The 22,191-nt window shown below is 44.2% G+C and overlaps 1 protein-coding gene across 5 annotated transcripts in view; it reads right to left on the bottom strand.

Annotated features, from left to right (window-relative positions):
• Positions 1-17,596, bottom strand: part of HMGXB4 (HMG-box containing 4) — a 33,109-nt gene extending 15,513 nt beyond the window's left edge. The window contains exons 1-5 of one of the 5 annotated variants that reach the window (XM_055395327.2): positions 17,457-17,596; positions 12,595-12,694; positions 11,802-11,950; positions 11,458-11,623; positions 9,714-10,672 (exon numbers count right to left, since the gene is read on the bottom strand). In XM_055395327.2, the coding sequence (XP_055251302.1) occupies positions 9,714-10,672; positions 11,458-11,623; positions 11,802-11,950; positions 12,595-12,625 (1,305 nt within the window). In that variant the 5' untranslated portion in view covers positions 12,626-12,694; positions 17,457-17,596. Of the gene's footprint in view, positions 1-9,713; positions 10,673-11,236; positions 11,352-11,457; positions 11,628-11,801; positions 11,951-12,594; positions 12,695-17,456 lie in introns of all 5 variants that reach the window. The other 4 variants (XM_055395333.2, XM_055395332.2, XM_055395331.2 and 1 more) reach the window with 4 other exon arrangements.
• Positions 17,597-22,191: the final 4,595 nt, after the last annotated feature.

The raw sequence follows: 22,191 nt of genomic DNA, 5'->3' as shown, positions 1-22,191 counted from the left end.
ACTAGCAGCAAATAACTACAACAAATCCACTTAAGCATGACTCAGGAGGTTGTAATTTTACAGCCAGCCCTCCTTTTAAATGTTTGAAGACATGTGTCACAATATCAAGACCTTCCAAGAGCAACGTCTTAATGTATTGTATAAAGCAGTCATGCTGAACTCCTTTAGAGCACAGAACTCTGTGAAAATCTGATAAAAAGCGCTCTTTGAACCCATCTAGGACTCTAGTTTAAGAACCTATTTTTAAAGGGTAAAATATCTGGGGGTTAAGGCAAAACAGCTTGCTTGGTTGCTCACTTGGTAAAGCATCTGCCTGTGAAGCGGGAGACTGGGTTCAATTCCTGGGTTGGGAAGATCCCCTAGAGGAGGCATGGCAACCCACTCCAGTATTCTTGCCTGGAGAATCCCCATGGACAGAGGAATCTGGCAAAACATAATTTATGAGTCTTCTAAATAAACTTGGCTTTCTTCTGCTGGTGACGGAACCCAATCTCTTCACTGATGTTAATACTGTGCAAGAGACAGTTACCAAAGGCTTTACCTGCGGAAACTCTTACCGCTCCCAACAACCCTACAAGGTAGGTTTCATCATTCCTGCCATTTTAAGATGAGAACCACATACCTGAGGCATTTACCCAGGAACTGGCAGGGCCACCATCTCTGATGCTCCTCTGAACTAACCTCACTGAGATCTCTAAATCTGTACTGGCTGAAGGAAAGGGTGCTGGAGCAGTCAAGTTTTCACACCAAAGCTTCTGTTTTAACTGTTCTGAATGGGAATCTAATTCTGCTCTCTCTCATATTACATCACTGAGTAGAATTTAAATGTTCTTTCTGTGTCCTGTCATCAGAAAAACTTGGGGTCAAACCGTTGTACTGCCACTAAACAGGTATGCATCCGGGGGCAGGTTATTTCACTTTTTTGAGCTCGTGTCTGTGAAATGGAGATGAAAATACCTACACCTCATTGGGCTCTTGTGCAAATTCATCAGTACACCATAGATAAAAAAACTTAGTGCAGTTCATGGAATGTATGAGCAACTCTATAGTAAAGTTCTCATTACCACTGTAATTTACTAATGCCTGCTTCCTGCCTTCCACATGGTTTCTTTCACCTTTGGCTGGACTTCTGTGGTTCTCCGAACACCCTACCACCTCTCGTGCCTTCACACGCATTCTCCACTCCCTGACTGGAAAGCCCACTCCTTTCCACCCGTCAATTCCTATTTGGCCTTAAGATTCGGTTTGGGTGCTGCCTCCCTCTGAAAGCTTCCTGGTCACCCCTAGGCTCTCCCTGGCACGCAGCACGAATCTCTGCTGAGGTTCAACCCAATGGGTACATTCCAACCCCTCTTACTACATCGAGAGCTCTTTCAGAGCTGACAATGTATCTGATCAGGGCCTGGGACAATGTAAGTGCAGAATAAATAAGTATTTTATGCATAACCAAGTGTCAGAATTGTGTGTGAAAAGCACATTCATTTGTATTCCCTCATCTGCTTCTACGTGAAGCGGGCTGGGTGCTTGTTTGTTAAGACTGTGAAGAAAAGAATAGGGCCAGAGTGGCCTCTTGATGCATCTCCAGCTGATGTTCCCCCTTCCCCAGCGCCCATGAAGTGTTCCAAGGATCTGTTGTAAACTTGTTCTGTAACATCTGCTTTTGCTCCTTAGGGACCCTGTTCTCTTTCTGGTTCTTAACTGCTTTCCAAATAGATGCTAGTTGCAGAGGTGGCTTCCTAAAAGGTAGGTGTTAATATGAAAAAACAAAACAGAAACAAAACCATAAAAGCAGCACCCCCTTGCTTATTCTAATTTGTGAAATGAGTGGCTGAAAAAAGAAAGTTTTGAAAACATGTTTTCAAGTATGTTTTATGCTTCCAAGGAACTTGGGATGAAGACAGTTACTGTAACAGCAGCCCTTGATTGTGCCACGCCCTGTGCCAAGCATGCTACTCGTTCACCTGATTTTCTCTAAGCAGCCCCTTTCACAAGTGAGCAGGGCAGCGAGGATGCCATCACCAGAGAACAAGTCTAGTAAGCAACAACTAGAACAAGAACTCCCTGGAGTAGGAAATGGCAACCCGATCCAGTATGCTTGCCTGGGAAATCCGAAGGACGGAGGAGCCTGGCAGGCTACAGTCCATGGAGCCGCAAAGACTTGGACATGACTGAATGACTGAGCACAAGCAAGAACAAGGACCCAAGACGACAGAATTCGAGTCGAAGCTTTCAGCCACTTTATTACAACATCTGTCTCCATAATGCTGATCTCAGACACCAGCGCACTGTATCAGTCTCAGTTCCCCTACGACCTACATTTAGCTTTGTTGAAGGCTTACTGTGGCACTGGGTGATCATCTTAAGTATTAGAAAGGCATGCACTATAGTGGAAAGAGTACAACGTTAGGGTTAAAGAAACCTCTATGAAAATTCTGGCTCCATGTTTTGTCTTCTCAGCTTCCTCCTCTGTGAAAGGGAGCTAACCATACCTATCAGTCAAGACCCCTCTGTGTGCAAAACGGCCTCAGAAAGCCTGGCACGTGGCAGGCCCTCAGAGATGATGCCTCCTCACTGGTACCACTTCTGGCTATTGTGACTCGTTTATGTAATACCATGACAAGACAAGTCTATTTATCTCTCAGAATTTAGTTTATTCATAGATCAGCAGCAATGTCAGCGTGCCAGGCACTAGGCCAGCCTTCGTTTGCTTAGAGGAAATGAGAACATTCTGGAAACATGGAGATAAGTGAAGACATACCTCTGAAGTGGCAATGTCACAGATCTTATTTCAAGTGGTAGTGAATGGGGTTTTACTGATTTAGTAAAACCAAAAGTAAGGTATCTTTGGATTTCCTTGGTGGTCCCATGGTTAAGAATCCTCCTTCCCGCGCAGGTGCCATGGGTTTGATCCCTGGTCTGGGAAGATTCCATATGCTTCAGCGCAACTAAGCCCATGCACCTCAACTACTGAACCCACATGCTGCAACTACTGAAGCCTGAGTGCCTAGAGCCTGTGCTTGGAAACAAGAGAAGCCACCACAATGAGAAGCCTCAGCATCACAACTAGAGAGCCCCTACTCGCTGCAACCAGAGAAAGCCTGCACAAAACAATGACCACCCAGCACAGCCACACACACACACACACACACACACAAAGTAAAGTGTCTTGGAAATGTTACCATATCCTGCTCCTCCAATATAAACCAAAAGACCCTCACTCCAACAGCATGATCTTAAAGGGGAAATGATGCATCAAGGTACCACCTTACGATTTCTCTATTCCTCCTGGAAAGCAGGATTCAGTAACAAACAAACAAAGGGGCAAATAAAAAAGCAAAAAACCTCCTCCAAGATAAAACTCCACACTGAAAGTGTCTCCATGAGGGAGACAGTCCAGTCTCCGTTCTTTGTGTCGACGGTCATGGTTCTTTAGGAAGAGCTCCCCCACGTCACTTCTCATTCTCACGTGAACTCTGCCAACCTGGCTTCCGCTCTCTCCATCACACCTGAACTTCTGTCTTCACTCGGCCCTCTCTGGTCTCTCCTCCGGCACCCAAGGCCTCTCTTTCCCCTCCAGGGCCTTCGAGTGTGTTACATGATTCCACTTTGGGCTCGATGACCTCTCATCCACTCACACGTTTCATGTACTGCCCACGAACACCCAACTTCTAACCCTGGTTTCAGGTGGTCCATCAAACTCAAAGGCCTCACTTTTCTAGTGCTCCCTGGAAAACCTACTGAGATGATGACTTGTCACTGATGACTTGTCAGTGACAACTGATAAGTATCAAATGCTCTTTGGCTCATGTGCTCAACACTGTGCAAAGTCAAGGGTTTCCAAACTTTGTTGGGTCACGGTGCCTGTGCAGGTCTTCAGGTGGTATACTTTTTTTTTTTTTTTAATTTCCTTGTTTAAAAAACATTTATTTTTTTTAGCTGTATGGCATGTAGGATCTTAATTTCCCAACCAGGGATTGAGCTTGTGCCTCCTAGAGTAGAAACTAGTGTCTTCAACACTGGACCACCAGAAAGTATACGCTTTTTATCACAGCAATCACTGAAAACATAGCTTTGAAAAGATATGGCATTATGGAAAGGAATGGAGTATAGATGTTGAAACTGAGAATTACTTCACTCCAGTAGTTTAGAAGGTACTCGACAGATGGCAAGTATGGCTGTTTCTCCTGAAATTTTAATGTTGAAAAAAAACCCCGTGGTACCCCTGAGTTTGCTGTTGGCACCCCAGAGAGCCTAGGCATACAGAGGCCCTAAATACCTTTCCATGTATCACTGAACCTTAACAACCCTACCAGGTCGGTCCATCCTCACCCCCAACTTATAGATGGAGGAGTTATACAATGTGTCCAGCACTGCACAGCTTCTAAGTGGCAGAGCCAGGAATGGAGCCCACGGGGCTGGCTCCATGGCCTCGCTCTTCAGCACTTAGCTTCACCACACACTTAGCTCTGCTGAACCTCTAGATTCTTATGTCTTGGAATCTACACCTAACTTTTCTTCTTCTTCCAAATCAGACATTTTCTTGCTTCTCCATATTTACTGCTGTCCTGGTCACAGAACCTAGGGTAAAAGGGCACATGGAGGCCTACCACACTTCCATAGTGAGCTCCTCATGTGTGTTTTCTGCAGGCCAAGGGAAAGCTGTTCCTGAAGCCTTCCTTTCTATCTCGAGGTGAATTTTCAGATAGTTCTATTTTTTTTTTGGTTACACCGAGTAGCATGCAGGATCTTAGTTCTTCAACCAGGGATCAAATCTATGGACCCTGCAGTGGAGGTGCTGAGTCCTAACCACTGGACCGCCAGGAAAGTCCCTTAGATAGTTCTTTTTTAAACTGAAACAAAGCCCAGGGAAGGATTTTTTTTTTAAAGCTCCATGGAAATTTTCATACACAGTGAAAACTCAGTGTATGTCCCATAAATAATCTGTTGGGAAATAAAGAATTGCATTCAGAGTAATCAGGTTTCAGCTGCGGACAGTCACAATCAACTACTGACTCACAGTAAGACTTCTCACTATAAACTCAAATTCATTTTCCACTAGCAACCGCTCGCCACTTGGGGGAGTTATAAGTAAGTCCTCACCCTTGAGGAGGTTACAATTTTATCTTCCCAGGCACCCAGGTTCAAAACCTGAAGGAGTATCTATGTACTCACTCAGGTTTCTGGCTCCCTAGAGCCAAGCTCCGCTGCTAGATCTTGTCACTTTTTCCTTCAGAGTCTCTCCTGAATCTGTGTCTTCAATTTTATTTCTAACAGGCTTTCATTACTGACCTCAGACTATAGTAACTTCCTGGGTGATCTGCCTCAAGTCTCTCCTCGGTCTAAGGCACCAGGTATAGCTTCATCATTTTATTCTTATCATTTACCACATATCTAAACCCTGCTCAGAATCCAAAGTGCCATGGCCAAATCCCTCACTTTGGCATTGGAGATTCTTTACCATTTGTTTACAACCTACATTTTTGATGTTGTTTTCACCCACATATTCATTCATTTGACATACGTCACAAAATGCCTACCAAGGACATTGAGGACTTGAAAGCAATCTCAGAAGGTGGCTAAAAGAGTCCCTAAGGAGCTAAATGGAGAAAGCAAGAGAGTTCCAGAAAAACATCTATTTCTGCTTCATTGACTATGCCAAAGCCTTTGACTGTGTGGATCACAAAAAACTGTGGAAAATTCTGAAAGAGATGGGAATACAAGACCACCTGACCTGCCTCTTGAGAAACCTGTATGCAGGTCAGGAAGCAACAGTTAGAACTGGACATGGAACAACAGACTGGTTCCAAAGAGAAAAAGGAGTACATCAAGGTTGTATATTGTCACCCTGTTTATTTAACTTATATGCAGAGTACATCATGAGAAACGCTGGGCTGGATGAAGCACAGGCTGGAATCAAGATTGCTGGGAGAAATATCAATAACCTCAGATATGCAGATGACACCACCCTTATGGCAGAAAGTGAAGAGGAACTCAAAAGCCTCTTGATGAAAGTGAAAGAGGAGAGTGAAGAGGTTGGCTTGAAGCTCAACATTCAGAAAACAAAGATCACGGCATCTGGTCCCATCACTTCATGGGAAATAGATGGAGAAACAGTGGAAACAGTGTCAGACTTTACTTTTTTGGGCTCCAAAATCACTGTGGATGCTGATTGCAGCCAGGAAATTAAAAGACGCTTACTCCTTGGAAGGAAAGTTATGACCAACCTAGACAGCATATTAAAAAGCAGAGACATTACTTTGCCAACAAAGGTCCATCTAGTCAAGGCTATGGTTTTTCCAGTGGTCATGTATGGATGTGAGAGTTGGACTGTGAAGAAAGCTGAGCGCTGAAGAATTGATGCTTTTGAACTCTGGTGCTGGAGAAGACTCTTGAGAGTCCCTTGGACTGCAAGGAGATCCAACCAGTCCATCCTAAAGGAGATCAATCCTGGGTGTTCATTGGAAGGACTGATGCTAAAGCTGAAACTCCAATACTTTGGCCACCTCATGCGACGAGTCGACTCACTGGAAAAGTCTGATGCTGGGAGGGATTGGGGGCAGGAGAAGGGGACGATAGAGAATGAGATGGCTGGATGGCATTACCGACTCGATGGACATGAATTTGAGTCAACTCTGGGAGTTGGTGATGGACAGGGAGGCCTGGCGTGCTATGATTCATGGGGTCGCAAAGAGTTGGACACGACTGAGCGACTGAACTGAACTGAACTGAAGGAGCTAAAACATCCTCAAGGAGCTTACCATCTTCAGTAGGGGAAATGGAATACACACAAAGACAAATCCAATATAAAGAAGAAAATAAGTGCAGTAACTGCCCAGAGCAAGGGTGTTCTGAGAATTCATTAGTTACTTATAATTGGAGGGTCAGGATATCTTAGAGGAGGTGGCATTTGATTGGGTCTGAAGGGGAAGCAGAGCTTCAATATGTGAAGGAGAAAAAACAAGGGGAAGAAGGTCACTGCAAAATACGATCCAAGGAATGGAGGTCAGACTGTGAGGAGCAAGTCTGGTTTCTGCACAGTTGTATGCAAATCAGACTACTAGCAGGTAAAGCTGAAAAGGGAGGTTTCAGACTAAATCACGACTATGAATGCTTGGGCAAGGGTTTGGAATTTGATATTTATTCATTCAACAAGCATTGATTTTTGACAATGGGCCAGACTGCAGATGATGTATTAGGGACAGAGTGGACAGCAAGGCAGACATGATCTCGGTCCCCTTGGAGCTTATGGTTTAGCATGAAGACAGTAAAAATTCACTGAGGATGTTGAGCGGGCAACTGTCATCATCAAATGATACTTAGGTTCATTCTGGCATCAGTGTAAGACTAATTAACTGCACGGGGGAAGAGACGGAAAGAGGGCTATTTATTACATTAAGTACTGAGAGAGATGAAGCAGTGGTGACAGAGGGCATAAAAGTGTGGAAGTTATTAAAGAGGAAGATATTAGGCTCAATCCTTAAGTGGAGGGAAATGTAAAAGTGAACTATAAGGTTGGAAAAAAATATGAGAAAAAGTGGGACTGACTGGGAAGGGGTAAGAGAAATAACTCTGAGTATCTGTGGTGAGGGTAGTACCTGTATCATGACAGAGGTCTGGTCACACACCTGTGTGAACATATCAACGCTCATCAGATGGTATACTTAACATCTGTGCATTTTTACCATATGTGAATTTTACCTAATAAAAGCCCAGAAGGCAAATATTGAGCTTAAGTTAATGATACACAAACTGAAGTGTCTAGGGGTGAAGTGTATGATACACACAACTTACTTTAAGATAAGATAAATGGATGGATGATGAAGCAAATGGCAAAATACTAACTACAGAGTCTCAATGGGTGGCATATGGTGTTCACTGTACAATTCTTTAATGCTTTTAGCTTGAAAAATTTCATAATAAAGTACTGAGAAGAATAATAAGCATATAGATTTGAGTCTGGGTTGACTGGTAGGACATGAGGATTATAGGAGGTGATGGAGGGGGAGAGGCAGGTTTAGGGTCTGGTGATGAGCTTCATGAGTGATACACCATCTGAGGTAGCCAAGGTGTTCAGGTAGAAATATTATCAGAGAGTTGGAAACACAGGACCGGAGTTCAGCTCTTTTGCTGTCCTGCTTCCTAAACATCTCTCTGCCTCCATGTGTTCCCTTTCGCTGATTAACCTTTGCTCCTTTAAGCTTTCTATGACCACCTTGCCTTCCTCACATTTACTAGATTAATTAATGGCATTAGCATGTATCACTAGAGTGGAAATTCTCGGAATAAACAGAATCTTACACAGGAAATGTACTACTTTGTGAAATAATTTTGGAATAAACAATGAATAAAACCTGCCCTGAGATTTGACTGTCCAGTTCTTGATGATCCTTAGATCAGAAGGTAGTTTTTTTTCTTTCTGATCTGTATATTTTCTTAAACAGCAATCTTACTAGTGGGGAAAATAACTTGTGCCTCAATTATAGGCTGAAATGAAATCACTAATCCCATATTCTTAATATAGTTGATTTTCTCTTTCTTAGTTGTTTTTCTTTTCTGATTTTACTTGACATTTAACTTTGCAGGGGAAAGGAAGAAAATGTTTGTCCTTGGGTGGTAAAAACTATGATTGATTTTTTTCTACTATTCTGAATTTCTAAGTTTCTAGACAAATAACATTCTACTTTGATAACTGGGGGAAAAACAGTTTATCTTTTAAAGGAAACCTGTAATGACACAGCCATCAGCCCCCATAGTACAACTGCTACAAAATTTCTTGAGTTGGGAGACAGAAATCAAACCAAGGCGGCTGATTTTTATTCCTCTCTTCTCAGTAAATGGTGAGCATCCTGAGATCAAGAGCTATAGGCCCCACGTTCCTCTTCCCAACTCTTAAGTCATGGCAGCACTGGTTGGTCTTGGCATACAGAAAGCACTCACATGGTGAGAGAACACATCTTTGACACTGAAAAGAACACCACACCGTAGCCAGTATCAGTTAGTGGGAAGCCAGTACCTTATTTTGTCATTCTAATTTAAAAAATCTGTTTTTCAAGATGAACTCAGAAAATCTCTCTCAACTGCCTTAGGCAGACTGCACTGCTGAGTAAAGGAAATTGGGTTTGGCTCCTTCTATGAATTCCAAGGGCCAGTCAGAAAAAGCCTCGGTGTTTCTAAACCCATGCCTGGCACAGTGGGAGAATAACTCTCTCAAGAAAATTCATGAATAATTAAGATGGCTCCTATTTTTGTAACACTGGTACTATTTTATGAGTGAACGTGTTAGTTGCTCAGTCGTGTCCGACTCTTTGCAAACCATGGACTGTAGCCAGCCAGGCTTCTCTGTCCGTGGGATTTCCAGGCAAGAATATTGGAGTGGGTAGCCGTTCTCTTCTCCAGGGATGTTCCCAACCCAGGGATTGAACCCAGGTCTCCTGCATTGCAGGCAGATTCTTTACTGTCTGAGCCATCAGAATTATATTTCAATAAGACTGTTGTTTCTGTTGAAAAAAAAAAGTGGACTAGAGATTCTGCAATGTTCTTTCCTGAGCCACCAGGGAAGCCTGGCACTATTTTATGTTTTGCATCATTCCAGTGGATTTATCTTGCTACATTCCCAAAGGTTCACCTGCTTAATTCCGAGTCCACTTACCACTGTCAAGGAAAAAGCCTGCTTCACCTCTTGTCCTCTGTCATACTTTAAAAACATGCCTTACCTTTTCTCCTCGGTCTCTCTCTCTGTCCTTCTCCTCTTTTTTCTTTTTTTTCTCGCTGTGCCCGTCTGTGTGGAGGCTGGGAAGTGGCGGGGGCGGGGCGGCGGCTCCAGTGTAGGGGAGGCTGGGAGCAGGGACAGGCGGCACGGGGACCTCTCCTGCCACCGCAGCAGGGGGAAGCCCCGAACTCCTTTTGGACTTGGAGTGTCGCTTCTCTTTATGCTTCTCCTTGTCCTTCTTCTTTTTGCTCTTCTTTGACTTCTTTTTCTTCTTGATTTCCCGGTAAGAATCATCGATCACTAACTCCCCAGCCTCTAGCTCCCCGCCAGAAGAGGAGTCTGATTCTACCAGGATAGGTTCAAGCCCTGAAAGGTCAAGGTTAGCACTGTGGGATTCTGGGAACTGGGAGGCCTCAGAGCCACAGCCTTCGGGGCCAGGAGATGAACGTGGGTCTGAGGATGACTTGTGCTTCTTCCGGGCTGTTTTTAGAAAGCTCTGTAGCTCGTGTCCTAGGAGTAAAGCACCCTGCTCATCCCGAGCTGACTTCTTAGAGGATTTTTTCACAGTCGCTTGTTGAGAGGGGTACTGAAAAGACTCTTCGTCAACAGAACTGCTCCCCTTCTCCTTGGGTGAAAGGATAAGTTTCATCTTTAAGCCGTCAGGCTCACGAAGGGTCAGTGTCTCTGTGTTCACATAGAGCGGTTTCATTTTTTTGGATTTGTGGGAACTGCCATCCTCCAGGGACAGCTCCCCACTGCTTCCGCTGACTTTCTTCCTGTGGTGTTCCTTCTTACTCTCTGAATGGCTTGAGGAACTGGACGACTTTTCTCCTGTCTTTTTGGAGGGTTTGGCGCCTGTGGCCAGAGGGGAAGTGATCGCTTTCAATAGGTCCATAGCTGTATCAGCAGACTGTGGGCTGGACTTTTTCTTTTTCTTCTGTGACGGCTCCAAAGACGAAATATCTAGAAGTAATCAAGAGAAATAATTGTCCCTATGGCAGAGTAACTATCAACAAGTTTCCTCTCTCAACAAAAACCCCCAACTAAGATGAGGAAGAGGCTAACAGGAATGACTGGAGGGGAGGCCCTTCAACTGATTGTAAACATTCAGAGATGATGCCCACGTGCTTCTTGGCTTGGTAGATCCTGCCTCTGACCCTGGAGACAGTTCTTGCCACTCAAGATGTTTTTCTTCATTGAGTCTTCACCAGCCACCAAAGACAGCATGCTCAGAAGGATGGACCATGGCTGCGGGGTTACGAGTAGTTACAACTTTAGATTATGCTGAAGACAAAGCATCATTTACTTCTGGGTTCAGGACAAATCCATTCTAGTAAAGAGTTGGTCTTGTCAGCTAAAGTGCATAATATAGCTAAGAAAAGCTGGTCTTGTGAGTGGATACGCGCTGGAGTGAGAAGGAACCCACAGGCGCAGGCTGGAGGGCCCAGGACTACAAATGGCAAGAGGGATGCTAGTAACAATGGGCACAAGATAAGTGGATGATTGGGGGGAGAAGGAGCCTGGTACCTGGTGTATCACAAATGAAGACTGTTCTTCTATGCTGAATCCTCCAAAATACCAGCCCTCCACCTCTCTCCTCCTTCACACTGGTTTATCGGCACTCAGAACAAGAACCACTGTCCTGTTAAATAGGCCACTGAGTCAGCAACATCTGGATCTCTCTCCCCTACCCCGACTCCAAGAACCAGTGAAGTGTCGTCCCGCCTGCTGCCACTCCCCAGCCTCACCTCCATAGTAGTAGTCATCAGAGGAGTGCTTCCTCTTTTTCCTGTGCGTGTCCGTCCCCAAGAAGTAAAGTTCACTGTCCTGGAATTCAAGAGGAACGAGAACTGAGCAACCAGTAAGACGACGAGGCACAGGCACTTTGGAACCAATGTTGTTTTCTGACGATTTCTGACTTTGGAAAATAAAGTACCACACAGGAAATAGTAAAAAAAAAAAAAAAAAAAAAGACGTGAACGATGCTTATCTTTCTTTTAAAAAGTTTTTCAAAGAAATATCTTTCTTCAAATACTAAGAAACACGCTATGAACTAGTTTAAACATTCCTAATTCAAATGTTTAGAATTTACCTTTAATTTCTTCTTGGAAGAATTCCTGACCTGAGCAGCGATTTCTTCCTCTTCCCTTAAAAAATCTTTGTAAGAACGTTTCTTTTCTCGTTGGCTTCGGCCAGCAGCTAGCCCTATGTCCTCAAAGCTGTGATCACCATCAAAGCAATCTGAGAGGCACAGGTTCGTTTGGGAAAGGAAACGAGAAAGTCAAGTAAGTCACGGCTGCATCCCCACCCATGAAATGCAACAGTCCCTCCATTTCCGAATTAGAATCCTGTCATTTGGTAAGTCCACTGGAACACAGGGCTAGATCCGAGGGGGTGAACATTATGTTCTGATGAGCTGGCTGCAAATACAAGAATCAGACCTGAAGAAACAACGCTTCCATGCTATGCAAAGGCCCAAGGGTGCAAGACATGGTTTCTTAGTTGTGATTTGGCAGGTGGACACGGATTTGCAGAGGTAAGGCTGAAAAGAATAAGGATTCATGTGCTGTGCTGCTCTGTGGGCGTCCACTGTGTGATTCCCATCCCCAGGCTCCTGCACACTGGAGCTGGCAAGGACCACGAGTGCTGCTGGGGATCACCCCATAGCCTACGGAGACTTATGGCTCAGATTCTTGTATTAGAACCCTGTCCCGGATTGCGTTTCCACGGGCCCAGTCTGGGGACGATGTGAAGTCTTACTAGCGCTCTGGGTCATCACTTGGGAGTCCAGGCTGTGATGGCCAGTCCTGGTCTCTATGTCCATGGGTTGCAAGGATTGAAGAGGACACCCCCTTTGGAATGCTTCTCAGGTTAAGGGGTCATACCTTCTTTCTTCATGGAGTCATCATAAGCCATGGCGGTCCTGCAGGGCCTTTGAGAATGGGGTCCCTGTGTCCAGGCTCCTCCCCGTCTACAGGACCAGGTCTGAGAAACAAAGAAGGAAAACCCTCCTGTAATGCGAAATCACTGTGGAGAAGCAACCTTCCAGGTGGAAATGCGAAGTGATCCAAGGGCAGACTGGAAGGGCAGCAAGGAATAAAGGAGGGTCTTGTCACCACCTCCTCTTTGGTTGTAAATATACTAGGGATGAAGCTGTAGCAAGTGCATTAGGCTTAATTTGATTTGATTCATGAATTAAAGCTGTCAGTTGGGGAAGTATATAAAATACTTAAAAAAAAATTCAAAAATTCATGAGAACTTGTAAAATGCCAACAGGTCTGGTAACACTGAGACAGGGTGAAAGCCGACATGAAGTCAGAGGGTTAGGTTCAATTACGGTCACAAAATGCACAGACAGAGCAGGATGCAGAGGAAGACAGACCATGCCACGCATCTGAGACCACAACATCCTACTGGCTGAATTGGTGACAGGCTAAACTCTGTTGTATTGCAGTTTAAGCAGAAATGATGACGTGACAGGGATAGTAAAGATCTTGAGAGCATAATTTTTTGGTGTGTATTTTGTTGGGCTCTGTGAATTTGCTCAAAATCACAGAAGTGTAAAAATAGGCACATTTCTTACATTAGTTGCCCATAAAACAGCTTTAATGCTATGAAGCCTTTCTTAAAGGCTACAGGTGAAAATGGGCTTCCCTTGTGGCTCAGCTGGCAAAGAATCCGCCTGCACTGCAGGGAGACCTGGGTTTGATCCCTGGGTTAGGAAGATCCCCGGGAGAAGGGAAAGGCTACCCACTCCAGTATTCTGACTTGGAAAAATCCATGGACTGTATAGTCCATGGGATCATAAAGAGTTGGACATGACTGAGCAACTTTCACTTTCACAGGTGAAAATAAGGAGGAATTGCCACCTGTCCACTGGTGATGAAATTTTTACCATTATTAAGATTTTCACTAATTTGAAGAACTATTAAAATTTAAGTGTTCTAAATACTGCTTTAAATTTGTTAAAATTACTTTTTTGGCATTCAACTTTGTATGTCCATTTTGACTCTGAAGATGACGAGCCATAAACCGCACTCGAAGGTAAGGTTCTTCAAATATTTTTAGGACAGGCAATGTCACAATTCCTGCAGGAAAAGTTTTTGCAGGAAGTTTAAATTTTATATACTAAATATATTGAAAATGTCCTCATTGTTAGTGAAATGCTTAAAAGTTGATCTGATTATTTACGTATATTTTATTTTACCTTCATAGCTATAGCGGGGTTTAGAAATGCTGAAGGACACTTCAAGGAGATACTGACAATCCCTTTGAGGAAGGTACAGGTGATTGTGAAGTATGTAACTTTTGGGAAAGAAAAGATGAATGAATAAGGGAAACTTTCCTGAGAGTTACATTTAAAATAAACCAAAAGAAAAAAGACCTACTTGCACAAGTCAGATAAGATACAATGCACAGATAAGCTTATGTTGAAAACAGAAAAAGAAGTATTACCAGGAACGATTTACAAGTAACATTCAGAAATATAAAAAAGCATCTCTCCACTTCCCTAAGGAGTGGAAAGAAGAATGGACTTGGTCAAGGCAAGAGAAGCTTGAGTGAAGTGAAGAAATGAAATGAACTGGGTTCTTTTACAAATAATTGGAGAACTGCTTACGCAAAGGGCTTTTTGCAGGAAATTATGGGGATACGAGGTCGGGTCTCACGTAGAAATTCATAATATAGCCAGTTTTTCATATTCCAATACTAAGCGTTAAACTCCCTCAAATAGAAATTACTGTTGCCCCCTGTCCACCCACATGGTGCAACTCCAGGAGGGGTCAGAGGAGGAGCATCACCATAGGGAATTACATCACTCATTTAAAAACAGCATATCTGCTCACTGGCACTAAAGCATAGTAAGTTTATTAGAAGAGTATATGGACCCCATTCATTTTCATAGGCTAATAGTGCCAATAAATAGCACAACGTGTGACCTCAAGTTAAATGTTTTCCATGCCAAATGGATTCTGGCTAAGAACCTTTGAGAAATAATGGGCAAAAAAATCTGAAATATTCAACGCCAATGCGGCCACCAATCTGTGGTCAAGAACAAAATGCTCTTCCGTATGAAGTGAAGGCAGGTCCTGAGACTTATAACCAGGCCTTCCCTTTGGAAATATCAAAACTAACATAAAACAGAGCTGAACAACTAACAGAATAGGAGTAAGCAGCTCTGAAGACAGCTCCAGAAAGAAAACAATGTCACTTACTGGACTACGAAAAGGCACTCATGGTCTCTTAACTGATTGCTTTGAAAAACAACCAGTGGATGAAAAAATTGTACAAGAGAACAGAAAATTAGGAGCTGATCCTCAGAGGCATAGAACAGCACAGAAAACATGTGCTGGTGTTGGCATTTTGTATTACAATTAGGTCTGCTACTATTTAATTTTTCTAAAGACACAGGAGGAGCATTTTATAAATTATAAGATTAAATAACCTATAGTGAAAAATGAACGGGGCCTGAAGGCAAGTCCAACTCAGTAAAACTGGGACAGTCAAGAGCTTAAAAAACTAAAATTAGATACAATAGTCTCACTCACTCACAGCTTGGGCAGTCTGATGGACCCTGAACTTTTAGGTTCTTTCAAGTGAGGATATTATTGCAGCCCAGGGGTTAGTTTTGGATGCTGACTCATAGAAGGAAGATGAAACCAGATAAAGAAGTCTCAAGCAACAGTGTGGAGGAAAGGCAGAGTTAGGGCAACATTTATGTAAGGTAACTCTCCTGATGTTCTTTCCAGGTCTTGAACATTATCCATGATAAATTCAGAGTCCAGGCTTAGGCAGCAGATTGTGAGGATTAATGAAATTGAAAAATATTAGGCTGGATATTCACATTAGAAAACAGAGGCCATAATTACATTAAATGTTGGCAAATGTAAAAACTCATTTAGATGTTAAAGCTCATTCTCTGGAACTCCATAAATTTTGGTGTGTACAGAATTCAAAACTGTCAACTTCAAGAGGCAGGATAATTTTACAATTATGTTCCTCTCAGCGGGTTAAGAAATGACAACAGAAGTAAAAGTTCATTATTTATGTTGTTTGTGGAAGTAAGAAATATGCCATCATGAAAAATGTGCACTTTTGGAAAATGAAAATTATCAAACTTGTGGACTTCTCTTCAAGAGATGAAAAAGGAGACAGAGCTACTCTTCCACTTGTAGATAAGTATATGGTGATGTTTAGGCTTTGATTTCGGAGTTATCAAAGCAATCGGGAAAAAAGGGGAAATCAGACATAGTACTTGGTCATTTTGAAAGCCCAAATTAAAAGCACTTTGGAAAAAAATGTTTCAGAAGATGGTGTTTTGAGGTCATCTCAGCCTCAGCAATCACTACCAAGCTTCTTCATCCCAAAATGTAAGTGTGTTTTGAAAAAGACAAAGTAAGCCTCGGAAACCCCGGCAGTAAGCGCAATCCTGAGGCGCGGGTCCAGTTCAGGAGGCAAGCCTTGTTCAAGATTTTCAAGATTCCACGTTCTCTTCTTCCAGCCCTTCTTTCGGGAACTCAAGCTGCCAGTCGGTGCAGGAAAAGGAAGATGCACATATAGCTGTTGCCAGTTTCTGAATAGCTGCTGTTGTTACTTTGAGGATAGGTGCAGGGAATGCCTTCTCATTTTCGCCCAGATTTTCTCCAATCTCAGAATCCAGAGACACGGAATTCTTGCCACTCCCTTCTCCACGAACCTACCTATGCAGCACTCACAGCCCCTGCCAGCTCTGGAAACTGCAGAGATCCCGACAGCCAGGGTTGGGGATTGAATCCTCTCATTGGGGTGCAATTGAGCGGAACCACGACCACCACACAGATCTGCTGACAACACACATTTCCAAAAAAAAACCAGCGGTACAAATTTTGACAAGCCTTATCCAATCAACAGGCTCTACTCTAGATTCAGTGGTTTTTGTTTTTTTTAAATTCTGCTGTGGGGCAATATAATCAGCCACCAACTTAGCCATCAGGTAGCAGAGAGATAAGATGGTTCTCCTCTTCTGCCCAACAGAAAAATTAAGTGAAATCTACAACAGCTTTGCGGGGGAAATGGGTCTGGATGGAGCAGATTCCACTAAGGAAGGCACGTTCAAACTGGGTCGCACGCAAAGATTACATACCACACAGGTTATTGCTACAAAGAGCCCCCAAGACCACCATTTTTGTGGTCCCCACGGCAAACCAACGGGATTCTCCTGGCAGTTTTGCAGCAACAGCTAGTTCAACAAAGCTGGGCGAAGATGGGAAAAAAAAAAGAAAGCTCGTCGCATCCACTCCTGCCAGCCGCGCCCCGGCCCTCCCGTCACCCGGGCTCCCTTGCCCCTTGACAGCCCGGGGACCCCGTGTCCCAGGTCCTGAGCCGCAAGGCGGCCGCGTCCAGGGTTCCCGCGTCCCGGCGGCTCCAGGCGCCCCCGAGGGCGGAGACGGCCGGGCAGGGGGAGGGGCGGCCTCGGCTCGCGGGCCCCCGGGGCGGCCGCACGCCCCCTCCCGGCCCGCACTTTCCCGCCTTCCCCATTTGAACAGCTCCCGCCCGCCTTCCTCCTTCGGCCCGCTCCAGCCCCTTCCCGGGGGCGGACTGCGGCCGCTACTCCAGTCCCCGGCTCGGCCCCTGGGCTAGGCCGCGAAGGGCCCGGGGCGCTCTCGGGGCGGTGTCGCGGCCCGAGGCGGCAGGTGGCGGCGGGGCGGGGCCGCTGCCGCCTGGGGGTGGGGGCCTAGCTCGGCCTCGTGGGGGCTCCGCTCGCCGCTACCTTCACTAGGCTCGCCCGGATCCCGCCTCAGCGCCGCCGACCGCCGCCATCTTGGAGAAGGAGAGAAAAGCGCGAGCGACCAGGGAGCCTCAGTCGAGCCCAGAGCGCAGACTCCGCTTGGGAAGGGGAATCCCGCTGGTGCAAGAGCGCCGAGCGCATCGAATGAGACGCTGGGTTTGCGGAGCCCCGGAGCTAATCTGTAGTAAGAATTTGTTCTGTGTCAGGCTTGGGCTAGAAGCTTTACGAACAAGACACCATTTGATCCTCACTGCATCGCTGTGAGGTAGGTTCTGTCACATTTTACAGATGAGAAATGACGTTCAGAGGGAGGGGTTAAGTGGCTTGCCCAAGGATACACAGGTAGTTGGAGTGCAAGACAGGCTACCAGTCACTTCTAAGACTTCTGATTCTTACTTAAGTGCTCTTTCCAAAAGACTCTGCTGTTTCCTTCGAGATATTTTTATACAATAACTCCTGTCTTTGCAAAATCGTGCAGATTAATACCAGTGCTGCTTGTCTGGAATTTAGAAGATTGGCATATTTGGGATGAGGTAGGCAGAATATATCTTTATAACAATACACTGTAAAATAATTTGCATGGCAAGTCATCTGCATTTCTCCCCATAAATCGTTTGCATTTCAAAGTTAGAAACAGTTTTCAGAGAAATGAAGAATTGCTACACAAAGGAGGGAAAGTGTTTTGTTTTTTCCCCATTTTGCTCTGGAGAATTTAGACCAATGGGTAGAAGTTACAGTCTGCAGCTCTTGATTCAATACGAAGACGAATGAATTTTTCCAGCGCAGTTCAGTTATGTTTGACTACTTTGTAAGGTAGTGAGCTCGCTGTCACCAGAGGAGTCCAAGCAGAAGCTAATATCATTGTTTCTGTGGAGCAGGGAGTTTAGAGATATAGAATGGCTTCTCAGTTCAGTTCAGTCGCTCAGTCGACTCTTTGCGACCCCAGGAACTGCAGTAAGCCAGACCTTCCTGTCCATCACCAACTCTCGGAGTCCACCCAAACCTATGTCCATTGAGTCGGTGATGCCATCCAACCATCACATCCTCTGCCATCCCCTTCTGCCCTCAATCTTTCCCAGCATCAGGGTCTTTTCCAATGAGTCAGCTCTCCGCATCAGGTGGCCAAAGGATTGGAGTTTCAGCTTCAACATCAGTCCTTCCAATGAACACACAGGACTGATCTCCTTCAGGATGGACTGGTTGGATGTCCTTGCAGTCCAAGGGACTCTCAAGAGTCTTCTCCAACACCACAGTTCAAAAGCATCAATTCTTCGGCGCTCAGCTTTCTTTATAGGCCAACTATCACATCCATACATGACTACTGGAAAAACCATAGCTTTGACTAGACAGACCTTTGTTGGCAAAGTAACATCTCTGCTTTTTAATATGCTGTCTAGGTTGGTCATAACTTTCCTTTCAAGGAGCAAGCGTCTTTTAATTTCATGGCTGCAGTCAGCATCCACAGTGATTTTGGATCCCAGAAAAATAAAGTCAGCCATGGTTTCCACTGTTTCCTCATCTATTTCCCATGAAGTGATGGGACTGGATGCCGTGATCTTTGTTTTCTGAATGTTGAGCTTCAAGCCAACTTTCTCACTCTCTTTCACTTTCATCAAGAGGCTCTTTAGTTCTTCTTCACTTTCTGCCATAAGGGTGGTGTCATCTGCATATCTGAGGTTATTGATATTTCTCCCGGCAATCTTGATTCCAGCTTGTGCTTCTTCCAGCCCAGCGTTCCTCATGATGTACTCTGCATATAAGTTAAATAAGCAGGGTGACAATATACAGCCTTGACGTACACCTTTTCCTATTTGGAACCAATTTGTTGTTCCATGTCCAGTTCTAACTGTTGCTTCCTGACCTGCATACAGGTTTCTCAAGAGGCAGGTCAGGTGGTCTGGTATTCCCATCTCTTTCAGAATTTTCCACAGTTGATTGTGGTCCACACAGTCAAAGACTTTGGCATAGTCAATGAAGCAGAAATAGATGTTTTTCTGGAACTCTCTTCCGTTTTCGATGATCGAACGGATGTTGGCAATTTGATCTCTGGTTCCTCTGCCTTTTCTAAAACCAGCTTGAACATCTGGAAGTTCACAGTTCACATATTGCTGAAGCCTGACTTGGAAAATTTTGAGCATTAGTTCACTAGCGTGTGAGATGAGTGCAATTGTGAGGTAGTTTGAGCATTCTTTGGCATTACCTTTCTTTGGGATTGGAATGAAAACTGACCTTTTCTAGTCCTGTGGCCACTGCTGAGTTTTCCAGATTTGCTGACATATTGAGGGCAACACTTTCACAGTATCATCTTTTAGAATTTGAAATAGCTCAACTGGAATTCCATTGCCTCCACTAGCTTTGTTCGTAGTGATGCTTCCTAAGGCCCACCTGACTTCACATTCCAGGATGTCCAGCTCTATGTGTGTGGGAGTGATCACACCTTCGTGATTATCTGGGTTGTGAAGATCTTTTTTGTACAGTTTCTGTGTATTCTTGCCACCTCTTCTTAATATCTTCTGCTTCTGTTAGGTCCATACCATTTCGAGCCCATCTTTGCATGAAATGTAAATGTATCTCTAATTTTCTTGAAGAAATCTCTAGTCTTTCCCATTCTGTTGTTTTCCTCTATTTCTTTGCACTGATCTCTGAGGAAGGCTTTCTCATCTCTCCTTGCTATTTGGATCTCTGCATTCAAATGGGTATACCTTTCCTTTTCTCCTTTGCTTTTCGCTTCTCTTCTTTTCACAACTATTTGTAAGGCCTCCTCAGACAGCCATTTTGCTTTTTTGCATTTCTTTTTCTTGGGGATGGTCTTGCTCCCTGTCTCCTGTACAATGTCATGAACCTCTGTCCATAGTTCATCAGGTACTCTGTCTATCAGATCTAGTTCCTTAAATCTATTTCTCACTTCCACTGTATAGTCATAGGGATTTGATTTAGGTCATACCTCAATGGTCTAGTGGTTTTCCCCACTTTCTGCAATTTCAGTCTGAATTTTGCAATAAAGAGTTCATGATCTGAGCCACAGTCAGCTCCTGGTCTTGTTTTTGTTGACTGTATAGAACTTCTCCATCTTTGGCTGCAAAGGATATAATCTGATTTCGGTGTTGACCATCTGGTGATGTCCATGTGTAGAGTCTTCTCTTGTATTGTTGGAAAAGGGTGTTTGCTATGACCAGTGCATTCTCTTGGCAGAACTCTATTAGCCTTTGCCCTGCTTCATTCTGTACTCCAAGGACAAATTTGCCTGTTACTCCAGGTGTTTCTTGACTTCCTGCTTTTGCATTCCAGTCCCCTATAATGAAAAGAGCATCTTTTTGGGTATTAGTTCTAGCAGGTCTTGTAGGTCTTCATAGAACCATTCACCTTCAGCTTCTTCAGCATTACTGGTTGGAGCATAGACTTGGATTACCATGATATTGTATGGTTTGCCTTGGAAACGAACAGAGATCATTCTGTCGTTTTGAGATTGCATCCAAGTACTGCATTTTGGACTCTTTTGTTGACCATGATGCCTACTCCATTTCTTCTAAGGGATTCCTGCCCACAGTAGTAGATATAATGGTCATCTGAGTTAAATTCACCCATTCCAGTCCATCTTAGTTCCATCTTAGAAGAATGGCTTCTGGAGTTGTGAAACCTATGAGACTCTATGCGAAATATATGTTTGTGCACATGTGTATTTTTCTGGGGTTTCAGTTCAGTTCAGTCGCTCAGTCATGTCTGACTCTCCGCGACCCCATGAATCACAGCACGCCAGGCCTCCCTGTCCATCACCAACTCCCGGAGTTCACTCAAACTCATGTCCATCAAGTCGGTGATGCCATCCAGCCATCTCATTCTCTGTGGTCCCCTTCTCCTCCTGCCCCCAATCCCTCCCAGCATCAGAGTCTTTTCCAGTGAGTCAACTCTTCGCATGAGGTGGCCAAAGTATTGGAGTTTCAGCTTCAGCATCAGTTCTTCCTGTCAAAGAATAGGAACCTCTATCCTAACAGGATGTCCATTCCAGAATTGGACAAGTGCTTGAAGACGATATAGTCATTCTTATCACTTTACAGACTTACAAATTGAGGTCAAGAGGAGCAGGGGTATTTGTCTCAACCCATACTGTCAGTTAGTGATCAGATTAGGATTAGACACCAGGTTATTGGACTCTTGGTTTACTACTGTTTTCACCATGTCATGCTCTCTCTTCCTCTGTGCTATGTAGAAGATCAGATTCTGTTTAATTACTGTTCTTACAACTGTGAGATGCTGAGATGTTAAAACAATTGAGACAGAGTTGTTGAATATATTCCTCAAATGTAAACACACACACACGCACAGAAAATAACTCTAGCATGACGTTCTGCACAGCCCCTATTCTGCTCACCAAAAAGACTGGCAATGAGTTTCACCAAATGGTATGGGATTGCACTTCCAGGACACCTTACCTGACATTAGAATCCTTGCTAAGTATTTAAGAGCCTCAAGAATGTATTTCTGTCTTCTTCAGTATTGGTCAGGATGTTTTCAGTTGTAAGCAACAGAAACCCAATTCAAAATAGTTCAGCAGGAAAGGAGAATTTATTGACTAACATTATTGAAGTGTCCAGTGCATTCAGCTGTGGCTGGATCCAGGGAGGAACTCCAGCTGCTCTCTTGACATCTCTCTTTGGTGCTTTCTTCTGAACTGGCTTTATTCTCAGGCTCCAGGTGGTGACTCCAATAGTTCCAGGCT

This window comes from Moschus berezovskii, chromosome 6 (assembly GCF_049115385.1).
Source record: "Moschus berezovskii isolate FMDL1 chromosome 6, NW_MosBer_1.0, whole genome shotgun sequence".
NCBI lineage: Eukaryota > Metazoa > Chordata > Mammalia > Artiodactyla > Moschidae > Moschus > Moschus berezovskii.
The sequence above is the reverse complement of the archived record's forward strand: the minus strand, read 5'-3'. Positions and strand labels throughout refer to the sequence as shown.